The following is a 20476-nucleotide window of genomic DNA, read 5'->3' as shown; positions in this document are numbered from 1 at the left end:
TGAAGGAGAAGACTACGAGTCCCGCAAGGCCGCGCGGCGGGGTGAGGTGCGCGCCTGCGCAGTCGGCTGGGCCTCAAGGTGATGGTGGGGACGGGCGTTGCTGCACGTTGCCCTGCCGCGCGCGGGGCGGGTAGGGGGTGGTGACGGCAGCGACGCGTGCGACAGCGGCCGTCGGTCAGCCGCCGCCCGTTGCGTCCCCATGGCTCGGGGCCCGTGAGGAGGAGCGGTGGCTTGGCCACAAGGTACCCGCTTGCTGGGGCCGCGGGGGAGGGGCTGCCGTCCGGGAGCGGGCGAGGGACGGTGCGGGCACCTCCCGGAGCCGCCCCCGGGCGGGGGACGGCGGTTGGTGGGGGGCGGCAGGACCTGCGGGCGTCGGGCGGGTTCCCCCGCCGCGCAGGGGTGCCCTCACCCCCGGCTGGTTTTGCTATCGCAGTCCCGGGGGATCGGGCTGAGAGACCTGCGGCCGCCGGTGGCCGGTCCGCTCAGAGGTGCTGGGGCCGAATGCCTGCTCGGAGCTCCCTCTCTTCCTCCTGGCTGCTTTCTCGTTTGCGAACTCCGAGGCCGTTTTGTCTGGCGTGAAAAATGTCGGCCGCGAGTCTCTGACGGTTTTACCCTTAAAACCGGGGCCGTAGTTAGGTTATGCTCCTGAGGGTGTTCCTCTCCCGGGACAACCGATTCTGCGCGCGGCTTCGCTCTTTGGAGTACTTAAAGCGGCTGTACAAATATTTTCTCGTCTAATAAATGTTTTGCGTGGTTTCTGGCGACTCGCTTGTGGCACGTGAGAAGTACGAGCAAAGGGCTGGCTTCCCACAGTAGGACAATCTCCAAACTGAGAAATGTGATTTTTTTTTTCTCCTCTTACCTGTTCACCGGTAAAACCACGGTTTTTTGCTCATCTTTCACTACTTTTGTCTGTTACATTTTGTATGGACTAGCTTTGGAGGCCTCTGAATCCATAGGAGGCAGTGGCTGGCTGAATGAGGCACAACCCTCATGGCAAAGTTGTAGAAAGTTGTGGTTCTCGTTAGTGATCTGCTTCTAGTAATTAACTGTGGGAGTTTTCCAGGGAGTCAGACTGAGAAGTCATAAGAATTTTTATTAAGGCTGTCAAATGTGGATTTATGTCAGATTTACAAAGTACATGTTCAGCTTCATTTATGTCCGTTTCTGAAATGCCTTCTACAAGCTGACCCAAAAGAGGAAACGTGAATTTGGAGAGTAATACATGAAGTGTCTGGGAATTCCTCAGCAAAACTAATTCTTAAGCAGGCTCCAACTGAAAGTGTTCCTCAATTTACCTAAACCCCACCATGTTATCGCTGTTATGAGTATAAATGTAAAACAATTTGCTAAAGCTTTGCTACTTTAGGGGGAGGTAGGGAACAGGTTCCTAATTCGGAATGTGTCTTGCCACTTGTGCCATTAGGTTATATGACTTGCAGCTGCTTCTGTGTGGGAAATGCATGCACAGGGGATAATGTGTCCCCACTATCCATCTCCTCCTATGGGGCTGACAGCAGGTGTTTATCTCCTTTTCTGTTCAAGGACTGAGGTAAAAAGGGTATGACTGGCCTCTGTGGCAGCATTATTGAATTGCAGTAGCTGCTTGAAAAGCAATTCTATCAGGGAAGGAAAAACAAATGCTTGGTGATTTGGGTAGGTGGATATCAGGTGACTCGCACATGGCAAAAACTGAGTAAGCAAATTCAGACTGTTAAAGGGTATGTAAGGAATGTGAGAAGTTAAAGATTTGTCTAGCATGACTGTCTGCAGATCTACTTCACAGACTGTAGCAGCTGATAAGAAAAGGCTTGATCTGTGTAGTTCTCCTGCTGTAGATGATCTTTTCTCCAGATACACTGACCTGTGTCATGCTTATAGGCATTGCTAAGAAACTGAAGTATGTTTTTGCAAGGCAGGGAGTTCTTGATGTCCCCTCATCTCAGATAGCAGCCCTCAGTTTGCATCTTGACACAAGTCTGGATCTGTAGGGAGTTCTGACTGGTCTTGAAGATAAGGCCACAACAAATTCAATGACAAGCACAAAGAGCGCTGTTTTTTAAAATGTAAAACTGCTAGGTGAATCCATAATGTTCCTTGCAATCAGTTAGTTTTGCAAATTTGCAGAAGATCCAATGTAGTTCTTGTTAGTGTTGATACACTGTGAACCCAGATAGTTGAAACTGAACTTATTTTGAAAATTAGATGCTGAAGCAAATTCAACATCAATCAGGAATATTTCAGTATTAAGAACGGAATAAAACTACTAGAAGAGCTGAGGCCTGGGCCCAAAGCATGATTGAAGTCTTCCTGGACAGTAAGGTATCATCACAATAGATCATAAGGATTTTACCTTGATATTCTGATAGGTAGCTACCTAGTTCCATCACTTTAGATCAAGGATCAACCTCAGGGTCAGGGATTTGTGATGGCTATAAAGTACCTCTAGTAGATTCTTTGACTTGAGATAAATGGTTTGTGCAGTACGGCAATAACAATGAAAAAAAGAATACTGGTCAAGTTACAGGACTCATTCTTAATTTTTAAGTCTTGGATCATGATACCTCTAAAAACCACAGATTATTCTTCATGTCCCTGTCATTATAATAAAATTACAGTAAGAGTATACAGTTATTATTCAGTTAAAAAATCCTTATGATCTATTGTGATTATACCTTCCTAAATTCAGTTGGTCTTGAAGATACCAGTACAGCTGTGTTAAGTCCAACATACTTTGTTCGTATTAAGTCAAGAATGTATCGCTTCAAACTGTCAGGAAAATTATGGTTTAACCAGGTGTTAGTAAGCCAGATTGGCGTGTTTACTTATGTCAGTCCTCCCACCTTCTGTCTGTCTTAGTAAGCAAGCAATTAAGGACAGAAAATGTAATTTCTCCTTTCAGGCACTAGGATGATACAATAGGGCATTACCCTGGTTGGTGTCTAGACTCCTGCAGTGCAAATGGTAATGATCTGTGTACTCATAAACTTTGTGTTTCCTCTGAACAGCTCCAATCTTTTCTACCCCAGTGCCTTCCATCACTCAGTTCTCCCTGCATCATCTTCAAACTAGCTACCTGTCATATGATTCAACAGAAAATAACATTTTTTTGTTATGTTTCCAGACATGACACTGCTCCTTCTAAACAAAGACATCTGAATAGTAAAACTAGGTCTTACTCTGTGCACATCAGAAAATGAAAGTGCCACTTAGCTGGGCTGTAAATTTTAATTCCATGGATTTACTATTTGATCTTGTCCAAAAACTGACCTTGACTGTGTGTAACAGTTCTTACATAAACAAACCAAGAAGTTGCATAGCTGTAATTGTGGCTTTGTAGACTGTTGTAGCAGATGATCCCCTGCAGCTCTCTAGAACTTGTGTAATCTGTCCTTGCAGAGTGGGATAAGGGAAGGGAATGGGGGGTTACTTCAGTCAGGTGCTCATGAACAAATTATAAATAAAAATACGTGAGCGGCTTTACAGCAGTTCTGTAGGTCTCTTGTTGAGTCGAACTTGTCTTTTAACTGTGATGGTAATGTTTAGCCTCAATGTGTGCCAGTCCATTAACTATTTGCTCTTAATAATTTGTGGATTTAAAAGCTGATTTTGCTGATGTTAAAATTAGATGGCATCTTTGCTTCCTGCTGTCTCAGGCCATAGGATAGTACTTTCTGACGGAGGGATGTTTCTGTGCTGAAACACAAGCCTCAGCTGGTCACCTCTCCTAGAATGCAGTGTCCTGTCAAAGGCTGCAGTGTTGCAGTCACAGGATTCCTTTCTCAATCTGAATACAGCAAGGTAGTAAATCTGCTACTTCAGACTGTGAGCAGGAGCGTTGTTAGGATCCTATTACTGAAGTCCCATCAGAGTTCCTTCTGGTTGTAAAGACAAGCTCTGCGAGTCTGATGTTCTTTCAGACACTTGTACGTGGTGTCATTTTGGTTTTTTGCATGGCTGGCAACATTAACAATCATGTCCTCTATGCAAAAGATGCTACGTAATGCATTAAATTGAATGGTAGGCAAGAAAGTTTATCCACTCAGGTGTCGAGACCTTAATAAAAATAATACTTCTTTCATAAGAACAATTCATATTCATTTGTAGAGATGTGGGGAATAGCATTTACTAAAAATTAGATTAAGAGTGTGGTTTTGAGCATGTGTGTGTTCTGTAAATGTTATGATCAGCCTCTTCACACATAATTTTTCAAGATATTCTGATTGATACTACACATATTTCCCCATATGGACAAGTTTGAATTCACAACAGAGAATTCAACACTTACTTGAATATTTAGAAAAGATTTATACTGGAAGCGAATGTCTGCCAACAGTAATTCTGCTGGAAGATGAACGTTCTGTATTTTTTTTCTGGGAAAAATGACAGCTTTTGAGTGTTTGAAAATGTGAAATAAATGTAGTGAGAGAATAAAAGAAAAAAATCTTGAACCTGATGCTTCCACTGTGAATTATGTTCTTACTGAAACTGGGGTGGGGTTTTTTGTTTTTTGTTTGGTTTTTTTTTCCAGTTTGGGGCTGGTTTACATTTATTCCTACTTTGTTCCTAATTGTAAGGCTTTAGTTTTTCCTTGAGCATCTTTTTTGAAAGTCTTAGAAGCACTTGGGGTTAAAAGACTTGCTACTTGGTCTGGGTTCTTGTTTTAAGCGTTTTGTAAAATTGTTACATAATAATATTTTAAATGCCAATTATATTACAGCCAACACTGTTGGTTACAGTTGGGTTATGGAGGGAAGAGACACAGAACAATGAGGCAAGACCTGCGAAGATCCAAGGTGGCAAAAATGGCATTTGTCGAAGCCAGAAAAGAAACAGTTTTGGCTGTCACAATGCAAGATGAGGCAGAGGGCTGTACAAAGTTGATGCTAAGATCTAAGTTTAAGTGTATTCCAAACAAATGCCTTCTTATAATTAGTCAAGAGAAAGTATTTGAATATCTAAGCTCTTGTCCTATGGTCTGGTCAAAGAGGCTGAACTTTATTTGGGTTAGCACCATTTATTTTAGTCAAAGTCACAGTATCTGTAGTGTGTCTCCAATTGTTTCGTTAGACCTTTCACGAACAAATACTTGATTATAACTCCAAAAGCTGTTTAAATATTATAATCTAAACTTTCTATGTCAGCAAAGTCCCGAGTGACCAGAAAGATTATGAATTAAAAAATGAGCTTGGCTACTAGAATCTAAATTATGAATAGCAGGAAGTCTTGAGCAAACTGGAGTTCAGTTTTGTCTGCAACCTTTTGACTGTTATTGTTGGCTCTGTCAGTGAAGAGAGATGTGCACAGCAGCTCTGAACTGTAAAGAGACACAGCAGAACTTCGTAGAAGAAATATCTGAACCTTGAGCACAGAACTAATAGTCATGTTTCTAATGCTTTCCAGAGTATGTTAAAATGTAGAATCAGAACTCGAGATGCTCACTTAAGTTGAAAGAGGTGAGGACTCTGCCAATTAAAAGTTCAAGGAACTATCAAAAGGGGAGATCCTAAGAGATTCTCAGACTGTTCCAGTGAAGTGTAGAAAACTGATCTGTGTATTTGTTTGTTTGTGTTCTAGCCTCTAACCCCTCAGCAGTTGTGTGGGTTTTGGTTTGGGTTTTTTTTTTCCTGAGGGAGTTCAAAGCCATATGGAGGAAGCTGCTGACATGAGGCTTGCTTATGTGAATTACCTTTTGCAACCCCTTTTAGTTATTTTAGTAGAAACCTCCCACTGCTTTGCAAAACATACCACCACATACACACCCCCACATGCATCTCCGTGTTAATGGCTCTCTGGTTGAAAACCATCTGACAGAAAAATACAAGTGTTTTGAGGGGAGTGAAATAATGATACACTGGGAGATAAAAGGACGAAAGAAGGGTTGCTTGGGAAAGTTATTGCATAAAAGTGGAACAGAAAGGAGACAGATCTTATTTTGATCATTAGCTTAAAGTGAAAGGTAATGTGTGGAAGGGCAAAATAATAAGCAGATGAGTACAATCCCTGCTTTGAACTAGCAAAGGGCTTTTCTTAACCTTCTTAGCATATACCTATTTTTAAGCTTCATTAACCTCTAAAAGCATAACTTTTTTAACTTGCTTATTGCAGACATCTGTCTACAGAGTGGCAAATGGACAAAATATCAAATCAGGTAGCACTTTAAAAGGCAGATTTTTTTTCTCCTCCCCTTGACATGTGCCTGTTATTTGGAACAGTTGTTGGAAGGAATTGTGGAGAGTAGAGACCTTTTGTAGTATTAGTGTAAGAGGTGTACTTATGTAAAAATTCAGTAGAGGGCAGAATGAAACTTTTGAATGAAGGAACCCAGCGTAGCTTTTCAGCACTGCAAAGCAGGAAAACGAAGTTAGAAGGTGGAATAGCACCTGTTATTAAAAGTAAGTTCTGAAGAGCGGAAAACACTGCAGATGATAGTGATACTTTCTTTTAGAAGAATTTGAGAGAGAACGTTTACACTTTTATATACTGTTTAGGTGTGTGCAAGCTTGAGATCTAATGCCTTCCAACATAGAGGAAAATGGGGATACCACTGTCATATTGACTGGGTGCAGGTCAGCCCTTAAGCCTCCTGTTTAGCATTCCGGATCTATAACTCAACACACAGGCATTGCATTAGGTTCTCTTGCTTTATTTGCCTTTTGAATCCAATGTTCAGAATTTATAAATGTCTACAAGAACTTTTATTCTTCCTAAAGCTACTCTTTGTAGTGCTTTCTAATACTTAAGTGTCAGAAGATAGTAGTAGATTGCTTTGTGTGTAAGGACCCTGTGAGGGTTTATTCTACTTTCTTGACTTAAGTTTGTTTTAGCAAGAGTAGTTTAGATAAAATAAGGTTAAAAAAATTATTGACTTGTCTCCACTTAGTATTGAACTGTAGCAATATGATCAATTTAAAGATTATAGCATTTACTAAGTGAAGATATTATAGAGATTAGACGTCATGGAGGTGGGATGGGGGCTAATGTTTTAGGGTAGTTTGTCTACAAGAGTTTACTCTTTCATTTGTTTGAGCATGATGATTTTTTTACCAAGATTTTAATAAATTTCACCATGACTTATTTTGCATTACTCCCCTCAACCTAAAATGTAGTATTATATTTTTTAGACAGCCCTGAATGGTAGACAGGATTAGACAGCTAGTGATGCCCAAACTTCAAATCATAACCAAGTTTCTTAGTTTAGAATGAATAATAGATTGTATCAGGGACACTGCAAAAGTAGTAAAGGTTGAAATACAAATTCTAAATGCTCATTCATACACTCTGAAAGTACTAATATAAAAAATAAAAAAGTCACTTTACATTGCCATTTCCCTGTCCATGGATAGTGACTGCATGCTGTGCTGAAACACTACAGTTACTAAGAGGTTGATAGTTATATTCTACATTGAGTTTAGGAAAAATAATGATGCTTTGCATGTATTGCACTATTTACTGCAATGATTTTAAAATGCGTTCCCAGTTTTTTAGGCAGCCCATATATATTTTCTGTTCAGTTGTGGTTTTCTTATTTTGGTTTGTTAACTTGGCAAGATTTTTTTTAAATGTATTGTCAAGAAGTTCTTGAACAATTTAAATCTGAAAACAAGTTTTTAATTTTTTTATTACTGTTAGTAAAAATGCAAACAATACAGTGGGGTTTATTAAACTGACCTCTTTGGATGAGATCTTTGTACGTTTGCTTTTATGCAGTCTGAAAGGTGAGCTGGAAAGGATTTCTGAAAACTTGGTTTGTATCCTTTCAAAATTCTTCTGTATATACAACGCAACCCTCAAATTTTGCTTGATTTCACACTAAAAATGACAAGAATGTAAATTAATTCTCTGGTTTCATAGAAGGTGCCTTGGGAATGGAAAAAGCTCATGGATTTTCATTGGGAACTCTCCTGTGGTATAATTAATGTTCTTTTTTTAAACAGCAACAGAACAAGTAAAAATGCTTTAAATTCATCCACATTTACATGTTGTGCCCATAGTGTTTCTGGTAGAACTGAAAAAATCGGTGTAGTCTACATACAGCATACCCTCAATTCCCTCAGATGCTTTCTGACCTCTTTTACGAAAGAACTTACACTAATTTTTTTGCCTTCTTATGTGCACCCTCATTCTTATATTTTAATTTTGCTGTTAGCTCAAAAGAAGTTAATTGTAACAGGATAACTGTTTTTATGTAAATTATCCTGATGAAAGTTTCATCTGACAGCATCTCTGGCATGATTTCTCTTTCCAACAGCAGATATCCACAGCAGCCTTTACTGTATCTATGTTGGCCTGACTTGTTAGTTCTGTGTTTTCCAATGATCTCCTCTTTCTGTTTTGCTTAAAGTATTAGCACACATCCAAATCCAACCATTTGTGGTAGTCATATAGACCAAACTCTGTGACATTAAAAGGTCCTGAATTTTTTTGTTGTTCTCAGGAACAAGAGAAAATCTAATCTCTGCTTCCTAGCAATCACTGGAAGACAAAGATTTAGCAGAGTGAGTGCGAGAGATAGGGTGCATCTGCAGAACATCAGGTTTATGCCAAAGCTGATCTCAATTTTAACAGAAGTATAAAAGCTTCCTAAACAAAACCTCTGGCACTGTAATGAGAAGCTGATCTGTGCTTTTACTCAAGAGGTCACTAGCGCACTCCCTTTATGTCAGAGGGCTTGTTAATAGCTTGCCATGAGACAGACGTGCCTTGAGGAACTAAATGGATGTCCAAGAATCCCAACCAGGAGTATGTCCCGAACAGCCAAGATCTCTTCAGCTCAGTTTACAGCCAGCTGGAGATATTACTAAATAGTTAACCAGAATATGACAGCACTGGAGAGGAGACCTTATCCCAGAAGTGTTTGTATATCATTTCATAGTTTGTCCTACTAGCATCTATTCAGTCACTGACCACATGGGATTCTTGTAGCAGAGAACAGCTATATTTGTCCTTGGGCATCTCCTCTTTTATTTACTTTTTTTGTTGTATTTTTAAGACAAATCTAATGTAGAAATCTAAGATGCTTTAAAATACCCTTTTAAAAGAAACAACTTTTCAAAAGTCACTAGGTGCAATTGTGGATAACATCATAACATTTAGGTTATATGGTATATAAGGTCCTAATATGGTATATTAGGTCCTGACTTCCTGAGAGTCTGAGGATTTTTAGTAACCGAGAGTTACAGGGGCAATTGTATAACTTGTATAGCTCCAGTAATTTCTTTAAGGAAAGCATTATACTTAAAGAAGAAAATTGTGTCTCAAGTCCATAGGCTGATGCACTTTTTCCTGCTGCCTGTTGAGTGCACAGGGCACTAGGAACTTCCTTTCACTAATGATATCTTAAAGGACAAATTTCTCTGTATTCGTCTTATGTTTTAGAGGGATGAAACAACTACAGTTTCATATTTCTTTGCACCTCCAACCATGTTTATTATGCACTTCAAGTTCTCTGTCCTGTTTAAGATTTGTTTGCAATGTTGAGTCAAGTAATTAAAATACTACAGTTGAGCAGCTGCACCCATTACCTTTTGAACACTATTAATTTCTTGAAAATTTATTGTGTATGCTGTATTAGTCTGTTATTTTATTCATTTGCCTTTTCTAAATCCTGCCGTAGCCATTATAAATATAGTACTTCCCTCATTTAATCTTGTAGTGCTGCTGGATAGTAGCATCAGCCTCAACTTGCTAACACTTCAAAAATCTCTCCTTTGTTCATTTAGATAAGTAAAATAAAGCACGTACCAGTAAAACACAATAGGATCATTAGGAAAATTCCAACCTTGTTTTGAAAAACCTGTTTTCTTTTATTCTTTAATATAAGCACTATCATATCTACGTCATCTGCTATATCAAGTATCTAGCAAAAAGGTTTTTTAAAGTGAAGAAGCAAAAAGTAATCCATTTCAGAGTATTAGCTAGAACCATCTGTGCTTACAAGGCTCAGGACCTTTTCAGGATCTACCTTAGATCGTTAGAGAACCTTTCCTTTGACCAGCCAGGTCTTGCATCATGGAGAAAAACCCTTTAGTTTGAGTTCCAAGTCCATCTGAGGATATAGGAACAAATAAAAGTGGCATGGCAAGTCTTATCACTGGCCCTGGTAGCTCCCCTGCTTTAAAGCCATCAGTGACATTCTATTTTTACATCTTATATGGTGCACCTAACTGTGAGCAGAGGCCTTGAAACTCGTTTACCAATCACAACTATGTTAGCTACTGACTGATGAGTAGTGACCCGTTGCTTCTTCACATTAAGGAGAATTCTCAGCCCCGGAAGCTATTTCATACCCCAGTGTTCTGCAGCCATTGCAGTGAATCAGAGGTGTGGTACGGCGTTACTTTTGTGCTGTCAGTAGGTGGACAGCAAAACCTAGAAAAGGTGTTCTGAGAAATGCTACTATATATACATTGTATATAATGGGAAAATTCAGAAATACTTGTTCAGTTTCTTCTTCTGTACAGAAGAACGATCTCCTTCCAAGGCTGTTGGAATGCAGAGTCCTGTTAATAATGTTAATGAACCGAAATCAGAGTGCTGAGCATGGTTTCCCCCATGCTGTATGGTGGCAATTTTCAAAGCTAGTTTGGAACAGGTATTTTTCAATAGGATACCATCCACTGAAAATAAATAGATGAACAGCAAAAGTCTGGCTCAAGAGCTTCCAAATTGTGATAGATGGATAGTTATCCTTTGCCAAGTCTGTTGGCTCAATATTGTAAAAACCTACTTAGCACAGATGCTTAGTGTTGCATACTATCAGTGAGAGGGGAAAACAGTCCTCTGTGGAGAGTATTGTCCTTCAGGAAAGGAGTGTAAGTGGCAATAGGCAAGCAAGGTAGTTGTCTCCTTCCAGTTTGTCATTACACTTTCTATAAATCAGGAAGGTAGTTGGTCTGTTAGTGCCATCTTAACACTTGAGTTTTGCTGAGTGTTTTCACTACATTTTGTTTTGAGAAGCAATTGCATTTGGATTTAAGAAGTCAGCAAGAATCTCTGCTTCTCATAAAACCAGAGGTACCACAAGCAGTTGCTGCTTCCAGACTGACTCGTTGAGAGACAGTACCTGTAGCTGATGTACTGCTCTATAAGCAGCAGTACTTCTTGGCTCTCATTGAATTTGTAACTCAACAGGAGTGAGTAACTGCTTGCTTACATAGAGACAAGAGTTCCCTTTTCCCCTGTTGAGGCAATACCTCCTCTGTTAGTATGAGTTCAACAAGTCTGTGTCTGCTTCACATGCAAGGTAGAGGTTCCCAGGGAGTTTGAAATCATTCCTCCAATCTTTTCCCCAACTCAAACACTGTTATTCTAGTAATTGTAATTCAAGCACAACAATAACATAAAAATATCTAGAAAATATATAGGCAGGAATGTTCCAACAAATGCATTTGGGTTATGCAACTTTTCTCTCGTGGAAGGAAACAGTAGTTCATAGTTGAGGAACTTCTAAGTTACACAGAAAAAAATCTCCCATTAGTGTGTCAGTATCCAAAGGGCAATTTATGCTAATAACTTCTTCGGTAAGTAAGGTTTCAGGCTGACCAAAAATCTTCATAAAATTAGTTTGCCGTTGTTGCTATTTCTCTAAATGCGCTTTTTTCTACTTTAGCAGAGTCATCAATATGTTCAAGGCATATATTTGAAAGGTGGGGAACTAGTGGAAGAGTTGCAGCTTTTTGAAGATACAAACCTTATCATACTTTTCTTGTTGCATATCTGGAAAGTAATAAAGGGTATGTATGGCCTTTTTTTTTTTTTTTTCAACTTCTGCTTATGTTACGAAATACTGATCATTTTCAGTAGCCTAGACAAATTCACTATCAAAACACCTGATTGAAATATATCTAAGACTATAGGTGAAGGGGAAGCAGACATGAAGACGACAGTGGAGTTTAATTGAAACTTGAACGATTTCTAGTTTGGATCAAGAATTGTTATGATAATTAAAAATGTAAAAGCATAAGAAAGATTCAAAAGTTGTAATATAACTGACAACTGGCATTTGTTACATAAAATCAATTAACAGCAATTTTTTGGAGGAAAGGAAAATTAGTTCTTTAACTTGCAGTCATTGTGTAAAGGAAAGGAGAGAGTATTTCCTCAAAAGCATGCATTTGGAGGGGGGGGAGGAAATGACTTCTTGATGTCTATACATGCCAAACAAAATTCCTCTCTTCTTTTGTGGGGAATCTCTCAGTTGTTCTTTTGAACTTTCAGGAGTAACTGTTAAATATTCAAAATCATAAAGTTAATTGGGTTATTCAAAGTTTTAAAATATTCTTTGCATTGTAATATTTTTGAAATTGCAGCTCAGTTTTGCTCCTGTTAATACATGACATTCAACTGTACCATCCTCCTTCCTAATAGATGTTTACTGGCAGGCTGTTGTGGTTAGGTTTGTTACTATTAAGATTATTGATTATTATTACTGATTTTTTTTTTACTGCATGAACTTTTACTCTTAGTTCAAAATAAGATAGAACATGAAAAATTATACCCAAACTAAAAATATTGACACCAAGAATTAATTTTAATTGCACTTCAGTGAGTTCATACTACATTTATGTACCCTGGAAGTATCACTCAAACTATTAGTTGCTACTCTAAGTGAAGTTTCAAGGGTAACTTTCAATAGCTGTGCCACATTATGCAGATAAAAGCAGTAGTTTGCACTAAACAACTAAAAATGAGCATTTTCACTGTGAGGAACAGAGTGTGTTAAGTGAAGGGGCCATTTTAGTTCAGAATGCTAAAATGATTTGCTTAATTCTAGAAAGTAATAATTTCTGCAAAGCAAGATAAGGAAGACCTTTTAAAGTAGAAGAATAGAAAGCAATTTAAAGTTTAAGAATATTAAGTGGCATTGGAGCAATTAAAAATCAAATTATTGAAATGCAATTTGTTTACTCTTTTCTTTTTTCCTCTCTATAGAAACCTCAGCCACACTTCATCAAAATGCAACGGAGTCTGTTACATGCTGCATCTCAGCTGGCGCATGGGACATGTTTGGTTTTTCCTCGCACCAGTATCTTTCAGCGCTTAAAAGGACAAACAATGTTGTCTAACATTGGATGCAAAGTGATTTTGGCACTGGACCCTCCTAAACGATGTCTTCATGCAGGTGCAGCACGCTTTGCCTCAAAGAAAAGTGCTTTTTCATCACAGCCAGCAGATGCTCCTCACAAAGTAACAGAAGAGAGAAATCCTTTGACTTTGGCCACTGACATGCCCAAGCAGAGCCCTGTAGAGTCAGATTCTTCAGATCCTGATCCATTACAAGACAAATCCATTAGTCTTGTTCAGAGATTCAAGAAAACTTTTAAACAGTATGGAAAAGTCATGATTCCAGTGCATCTTCTGACTTCCACTGTATGGTTTGGATCCTTTTACTATGCAGCCATGAAGTAAGTTGATATTTTGTTGCGGTGCCCAATACTGCTGTTGAATTGAGACTGACTTTCACAGGTGACAGGACATATAAATTATTATGTGTTAAAAAGTGCCTCTATAGGTAATAGGGATATGAGGCTACATTTTTAACTGAAGCATAAGATTAATATCAAAAGTATCTAGGATTCATGAGACTGTCACATAGGTACTATTATCATGCAGTTATTGCTGTATACCAGATATGTTGCTAGCATTTGAAGGAATACTCATCTCCCCAAAATATGCATGGATATAAATAGCATTGAAATTATTAGTAACCTCTCACAAGGTAAAGATAGGGATTTGGAATCCTGATTACGAATTGCTAGGTGAGATCTTTATAGACCTGTTCTTTTTTTTGCCATTGCATTTGAGGGGTATTTTACCACTTCCTCCCCTGTTCATCCCCAGTCTTCTCTCATCGTTGAACTTCCATGTTGTTCACTTCACTCTGAGCTCCTCACAAGCCATGTGCACGTTTTCCTTTTTTCTTTCTGTTTCCTGTCTTTCCTGCCTTTCACTGAAAAAATTACTGCTGTAGGCCAGACTTTTTAACTGGAAATTAAATATTTGTGTAGCTAAAAAAAAAAAAGATAAATTAAGTATTCTAATTTTAGTTTGTGTCAGCTATAGTGTGTGCCAGGTACCGTTCTGGAAAATGGTATTTATTAGGAAAAAAACCCCTTACTATATCAGCTATGAGCTGCTAGTTCAGATGAAGGTTTTATCTATCTGCAAATGGTTTGCTAAATATGAGTAAATATTTATCTCTGGATTGCTGGTGGTGTATATTTAATAATAGAAGGCATGAAACAATGACAGTTCGTGGCGGCAAGGATGGGACTTTGACATCAGAATGCCTTACTGCACAAGTGTTTGTTTTAGTTACTCTAACCAGCTGGCATAATTGCCCTTTCTAGGAGCTATAGATCCAAATGTCATACTAAATTTAGCTCATGTCAGAGGAATAAAGGTCTTGAGCTATAAAAATATTTTGCTTTGGATGAATTCAGGTTGATGCTTACATCCAGACGTTTCAGATTGAGAGAAGATTACTTTTCTTGAAACACTTAAGTGGGCTGCTAAAATAATATTTGATGGATGAAAACAACTGAAATATTTAACTAGAAACTAATTATAACAAAGCTTCAGTTTGTCATGCCACAGGAGCAGCACCCTCTTGAAGTGGAAAAATAACTTCCAGAATGACTCCTCATGATATGAGACTTAACGGTGGTGGTTTGTTAAATAACAATGGTTAATGCTGTCTTTCAGAGCTTACTGGGTCTCTATATTCTGCTCTGGAGACAGGCCTTCAGATCGCAGGTTCTAGTAACTGTTAGTAAATTACTGCCTGTTACTGTTCCTGATGCTAAAGTGATCGCATGCATGGAAGAATGCTTAAAATATTAGATAGAAATAGTTAATGCTGATAATACAACATCGCTAAATAATGGAAAGTCAGTTCTTCTGTAACTGTCTGTGGCTTTCCACTGTAATGTAAAGACAGGTTGTCTTTTTTTTCTTTGGTGCTGATGTTACCTTCCCTGGTTTTCAAGTAGAAAGAAATTGTAATAGGAACTCCTTCCACCCATTTTGCCATCTTATATAGACAAGGTAGAACAACTGGGCACAGAACCCCTGAAGTCTTGTCCATGTAATATGTTGCTTCCTTTTCTTTTGCCACATTCCATTTGTTTGATATATTTAAAAGTGAACGGAGGACACTGAAGTCTGGCTTCTGTGCTTCTGGGCATGCTGCAGATTAGTCTGAAATCTTAAAAAGAAAAAAAAAGTAATTTTAGGCAAAACAGAACATGAAGTTGAACCTGGACAGCTGGAACCTGAGCAGCTATCGTGCCACCATTATATCTACTTATCTCCTAACATGATAAACTCGGACACAGGAGAGTTAGAAGCTGCTCAGCCCAACAAGGATAATACAAATGGGTCAATTCTTGGTGGAATGCTGAAAAGAGCATTAATTTGCCTTCATGTACAGAAATATATATCCTGTAAGTATATTGCTTAGATGAAAAAATACTTTGCTATCAAATGACAAAGTTTGTATAATAGAGTTAAAGAATGGAAATGGTACTGTAAATCGCTGTTCAGGTTTCAAATTCCAATTCAGGTTGCCAATTTTTTTCTCTTTTATAGAGGAGTGAATGTTGTTCCATTCCTAGAGTTGATTGGCTTACCAGACAGCATAGTAAACATCCTGAAAAATTCCCAGAGTGGAAATGCATTAACTGCATATGCATTGTATAAAGTAAGTATAATTATAGTTTGTAAATAAGCTCTAAATCTTGCCTGGTGAATTAAACAGGGTTTATTTGTTTACAGCAGAAAGAATTAATGCTGTTTTCTCTCTCTGATAGTTACACTTCCTTGAGCATTTGTTTTTGTAGTAAAAATAGTTGCATGCAAGTTGATACAGGCTCTGTGTTCCTTTAAGGAGTCTGTATTTCTAAAATAACTTCTTTGTTTGTTGCAGACTATTGTCTACCCTCAGTTATTTAATTACAATTAAGTTATTCCTCTGTATCCCTGCCATAATTAACAGGGATAAAGAGGTGAAGTCTAAACACCTCATGATTTCCAGATAAAAGTACAGTTATTTTTATCCTAGAGGATTCACTAGTTTGTCTTCCTAATTTAGTTCTCCATCATTGTCAAGTACTTTCATTGTCCATTTGAACCAATTACTTAAATTCAGGTTTGGGTCTCTTTCTTTATATGTGCGCAATCTGTGTTTGGGAAACTTGAAACGTGTCAGACCATTCAAAAACAAAGTACTGTATTGGCTTTGAATTGAACTCATCTGTTTTGTTTCCGAATGTCATGTACTTATTATCTGTTATTTAAAAGGGTTATTTCCCCAAACAAAATGTGAAAGTACTACTCTTGCCAATTATTACTGTGCCTAAAAGAGACCAATAAATAAATGTGGTTAAATACAAAGATTTTATTATAGCTGGGAAGTGTGGCAGTGTTGGAAAAAAACTTTCAAGATGTGGAAGCCCTAGAATAGGTTACAAAGGGAAGACTGTGCAGGCTATCTTTGAAGTTCTGAAAGAACAGGTTAGTCTGTCTAGAATAACAAGCTGGTTTGTTGTGTCTTGGATTAGCTGACCTCTTAAGGTCTCTCTTAGCTCTAGTTTTCTATGTGCAGGTCCTGGTTTTGGACTGAAAGATGCCTATACTGTTGTGAATTTTAGATTTTAAAGCATATCTTCTTGTTGGTATTTCCTCTTTGCTTATGTGACTCAATGTTCACATACTGTCTGTTCTGAATTGCATTCTGAGATGCCTAATGCTCGTCCCACAAGCTGCACAGGGAGGTTTGGGTTTGTTTGTTTTTTTTAATGGAAGTCTAATGCCTGTGCTGGTTTGGTCAAAAGGATACTTTAAATAAAAGGTATGCATTTCTGGGGGATGTACTGTAAATTGGCTTATTTTCTTATGAATAGAAGATCTTTTCAGTATCTGACATTAGCCAAAATAAATTCTTTAATATTAAAAATATATTTTGCTAGGTAATATCGTCCTGTTTTATTGATGTGGTGTGTTCTTTGGTTTCTTTAAGATTGCAACTCCTGCCAGATACACTGTGACTTTGGGAGGAACATCCATTACTGTTAAATATCTACGTAAGAATGGCTACATGTCCACACCACCACCAGTAAAGGAATATCTACAAGACAGGATGGAGGAAACAAAGGATAAAATTACAGAGAAGATGGAGGAAACAAAGGATAAAATTACAGAGAAGATGGAGGAAACAAAGGATAAAATTACAGAGAAGATACAAGAAACCAAAGATAAAGTTTCATTTAAAAAAATAAAGGACTAGGAGAGATACTTAATTTTTTGATATATCAAACTTAGCACTTTAACCCTTTGTGAGGCAGGATATACACAGTGCACTTCTGAGCTTTTTTCTTTTTTTCTTTTTTTTCCTTTTTTTCTTTTTCCCTTGTCTGGAGACTACGATTGCTCTGTGGATTTAAAAATTCTATATATTCACCAAGGTTAAAGTTCCCTGGGGGAGAGGTTGTGACAAATTTTCAATTTACAGAAGGAAAAGCAAATCTCAGATTAGGTGTTCATGTGTCCATTGGTAATAGTGTTAACAGTTACTCTTCCCTCCTTTTTCTTTTTTCTTCCCCTCTCTCAGAATGCAGATGGCTTCTTCCAAAAGCCACTACTTTATTCTTCTTCCATCGTAGTGCACAGCCATTATTCCATTAGACTGAATCTTCCATTAAATGAGAATGAAGATTTCTCTACTGGAAAAGGCAACATATTTTGGTTTTCAGAGTATGTGGACCCAGGCCTCTTCAATTGTGATCATCTCTCAACTTGGAGACAGATACTGCACATGAAGGAATCAATGGATTAACTGCTCAGCCTGAATGAATTATAATGGCTACATTGACTTCAGCTGAGCTGGGATAGTTTACAGGTTTAGACTATGAATCTTTCTTGGACAGTGTATCTTTTCAGAGATCTCAACTGAAAGCTATAGGAAGATGAGTTAATCACAGTAGCCATACTGTCAGGTACACTTCTTTCCTAAAGGTGACTTACAGTAGAAAGAAAGTTATTAAATGAAATTAATCAATAATTGTATATTAAAATCAAGGATTTTTTTTATTATGTTAAAGTTTACAAAAGTGTTCTATTTCATTTTCAGGACAAAAAAATTCTGAAAGAGAAGTTTACTTAAGAAATTGGTATACTAAGGGGCTTTTTAAATACATGCAAAGTTAGAGTTAAACCCCAAAGTTCCTCCTCCTATTTGGAATCCCTCAGACTTCAGTAGAACAATTTAAGTAAAATAAGAGTAATTTCTGAGACAGTGATCACAGTCTACCAAACTATTATCCCCTAGATTTTCTGAGGTCAAGCAAATACTTATTCATAGCTGAAGGCTGAAATGCTGTCTCAGAGATGTCATAAAGGACTGAGGTTGAAAGCATTCTATTTGACTGCGCAAGCAAACTTCTCTCATGGTTTTATTCAAATGTAGGCTAAATTGAAATTTTTTTTCCCTATTTCTATTACAGATCTTACTTTGTAGCAACTTTCTGCAGGTGAATCTTGTTTAACAATGGTGGGTTTTTGCGGGGGGATATGTGGAAGCAACAGAATTGGACCCTGAGCATTGTCATTGACTAGAGTAAAAGAATATAGCTGATACTTTATCAGCTCTGCACCATTCGTGTTTTTGGTCAAGGCACGGAAGGCCTCTCTGTGTTTAAGTGAGTTGAACTTCATTAACTTAATTGTGCGGGATTGATTACATACTTCTCTGCCTCTGTCCGCATGTCAAATAGTAACTGCAGTCTAATTGCCTACCTCACAGGGTTGTTGTGAGGAATAATTATGGTATATTCAGTGCCCTGAAGATGTAAAGTGCCATGTTTCTGATAAATATTATTAAAAAATAATTCTGTGAGCTCTTAATGCTGCTGAGATGAGCACTACTGTAGGACTGGAGTTAATAGATGCTTTTCTTCCTTCTTTCTCTTTTAGTGTACTTTTCCTCACTGTCTCCATGCACACATTCATCTGATGTTGTCATTTGTTCAGGTTTTCCATTTTCATGGACAGTGTTGCTTGTGTCCTGCAGCACCCTGCAAAGCCCAAAGTCTGACCCAGTAAGACTGCATGGTCATCCTCTCAGTCTGGGGCCAGATGTGGGAACCTCTCTGTGCAGCTTGCAGGATCCATCCGTTCTTTGCACGTGGCAAGGGTTGCACAGGAGCACCTTGGTGTCCTAAGATGAGTCTGTAGCCCCGAGGTTCATTAGAACTTGTTCATTACACAGACATACCCCTTTGGTACCCCCATCTTCCTGCCTTCCCCCATGTCCAGTTGGCCTGTGAGCACTCCAGTGCTTACATGATGCATCACTACCAATGCTAAGTACGAAAGATCCCATCTCAACTATGTGCAGTAGACTGTCCTACGTGACCATTTCTGTATCTGCAAGGGCAGCTCATAGTGACTATTGGCAAATGTCTCATCAATATACTGTTTGGTCAATTTTGCAGTATGAACAACCTTGAGGAGTTTCTGGGACAGCTACATCCTCCACCCAGGGTGTCAGTTAACAAAGCACACAATTATGTGGATCAATCTACACAAAGCAGGAGGGGGAATCTTCAAGACTTTGAAAATCCAACCTGGAGAGCTTTTGTGACAATTAGTCAAATGCTTGGTTGTACTGGTGACCTTGTCTCAAGTCAGCTTCATCTGGAATCAATGCATTGTCTCATTAGCGTGGAGGCCAGCTGGGGGGTTCCTGGGCTACTCAGGGAATGAATGGCATTGGCCCACTGGGTGCCCAGCATGTACCCCGCTATACCACAGTTTTAACTACAGGATAAAGTTGACTTTCATCCTTGTATCTCACAACTTAATTTCTATAGCTCTTGCCACAGTACTGCAGTTCTCGCCATTGATGGGTCCCTGGGGCTGGAAGCCAGCGTCCCTCCCTCTTTGGTGAGGTAGTGCACCAGGACTGTGTTCACAGGCTGGGCCTTTGCATCAGGCAAGGGGATGCCTAGGGACAACACAGGGTCTCCTCTTCACTGGTGCTCAAGCCAGTGCAGTTGGCACACTCCCACGTGGCAGCAGTGTCCTTCAAGGTGGACAGCACAGAAGGAACAGAGAAGCTGGTGCCGTGGCCTGGGAAAGCAAACACTTTGGCTGCAGCGCCTAGAGCTGGCGTTGAGGCAGCCAGCAAGAAAGTGACCCAAGCAAGAGTTGTGGCCCAGCAGAGCACCAAGAGTCCTTAGCGAGGTGAAAAGCCCAGGCAGAAGCCAAGGAGCACCTTCCATTGCCTGCAGGACCACCCAGTCAGTGCTAGCAGGGACTGCTGCCTTCCCCTGGCAGCTCAGTATCCTCATGGGAAAGGGCTGGCCCTTTACCTGTCCTTTAGGCCCTAGAGGGGGTGGGTCCCTCCACCTCTTTGCAAAACCTTCAGAAATCTGGTGAGACCAGGATAAAGGCATCTGCCACCACACAGGCAGCA

At 39.0% G+C, this 20476-nt stretch overlaps 1 protein-coding gene across 2 annotated transcripts; it reads left to right on the top strand.

Annotated features, from left to right (window-relative positions):
• Positions 1-38: 38 nt before the first annotated feature.
• Positions 39-18915, top strand: FAM210A (family with sequence similarity 210 member A). 2 transcript variants are annotated; one of them, XM_054814281.1, is made up of 5 exons: positions 39-242; positions 11612-11735; positions 12934-13406; positions 15592-15703; positions 17021-18915. In XM_054814281.1, exons 3-5 carry the CDS (start codon positions 12958-12960, stop codon positions 17285-17287), a joined length of 828 nt encoding a protein of 275 aa, XP_054670256.1. In that variant the 5' UTR covers positions 39-242; positions 11612-11735; positions 12934-12957; the 3' UTR covers positions 17288-18915. The 2 variants fall into 2 exon arrangements, with proteins under 2 accessions (XP_054670256.1, XP_054670257.1); XM_054814282.1 differs by having other exon boundaries at positions 59-242; positions 11615-11735.
• The last annotated feature ends 1561 nt before the right edge of the window (positions 18916-20476 follow it).

The sequence above is a fragment of the Grus americana genome, chromosome 2, assembly GCF_028858705.1.
Source record: "Grus americana isolate bGruAme1 chromosome 2, bGruAme1.mat, whole genome shotgun sequence".
In the NCBI taxonomy this organism is placed as follows: Eukaryota; Metazoa; Chordata; class Aves; order Gruiformes; family Gruidae; genus Grus; species Grus americana.
This window is presented reverse-complemented; position numbering and strand designations above follow the sequence as displayed.

Coding starts and splice junctions, on each gene's coding strand:
- FAM210A (XM_054814281.1), top strand. CDS start 12,958: ATGCAACGGAGTCTGTTACATGCTGCATCTCAGCTGGCGCATGGGACA. Junction 13,407..15,591: donor TTTTACTATGCAGCCATGAA/GTAAGTTGATAT, acceptor TCTCTTTTATAG/AGGAGTGAATGTTGTTCCAT. Junction 15,704..17,020: donor CTGCATATGCATTGTATAAA/GTAAGTATAATT, acceptor GGTTTCTTTAAG/ATTGCAACTCCTGCCAGATA.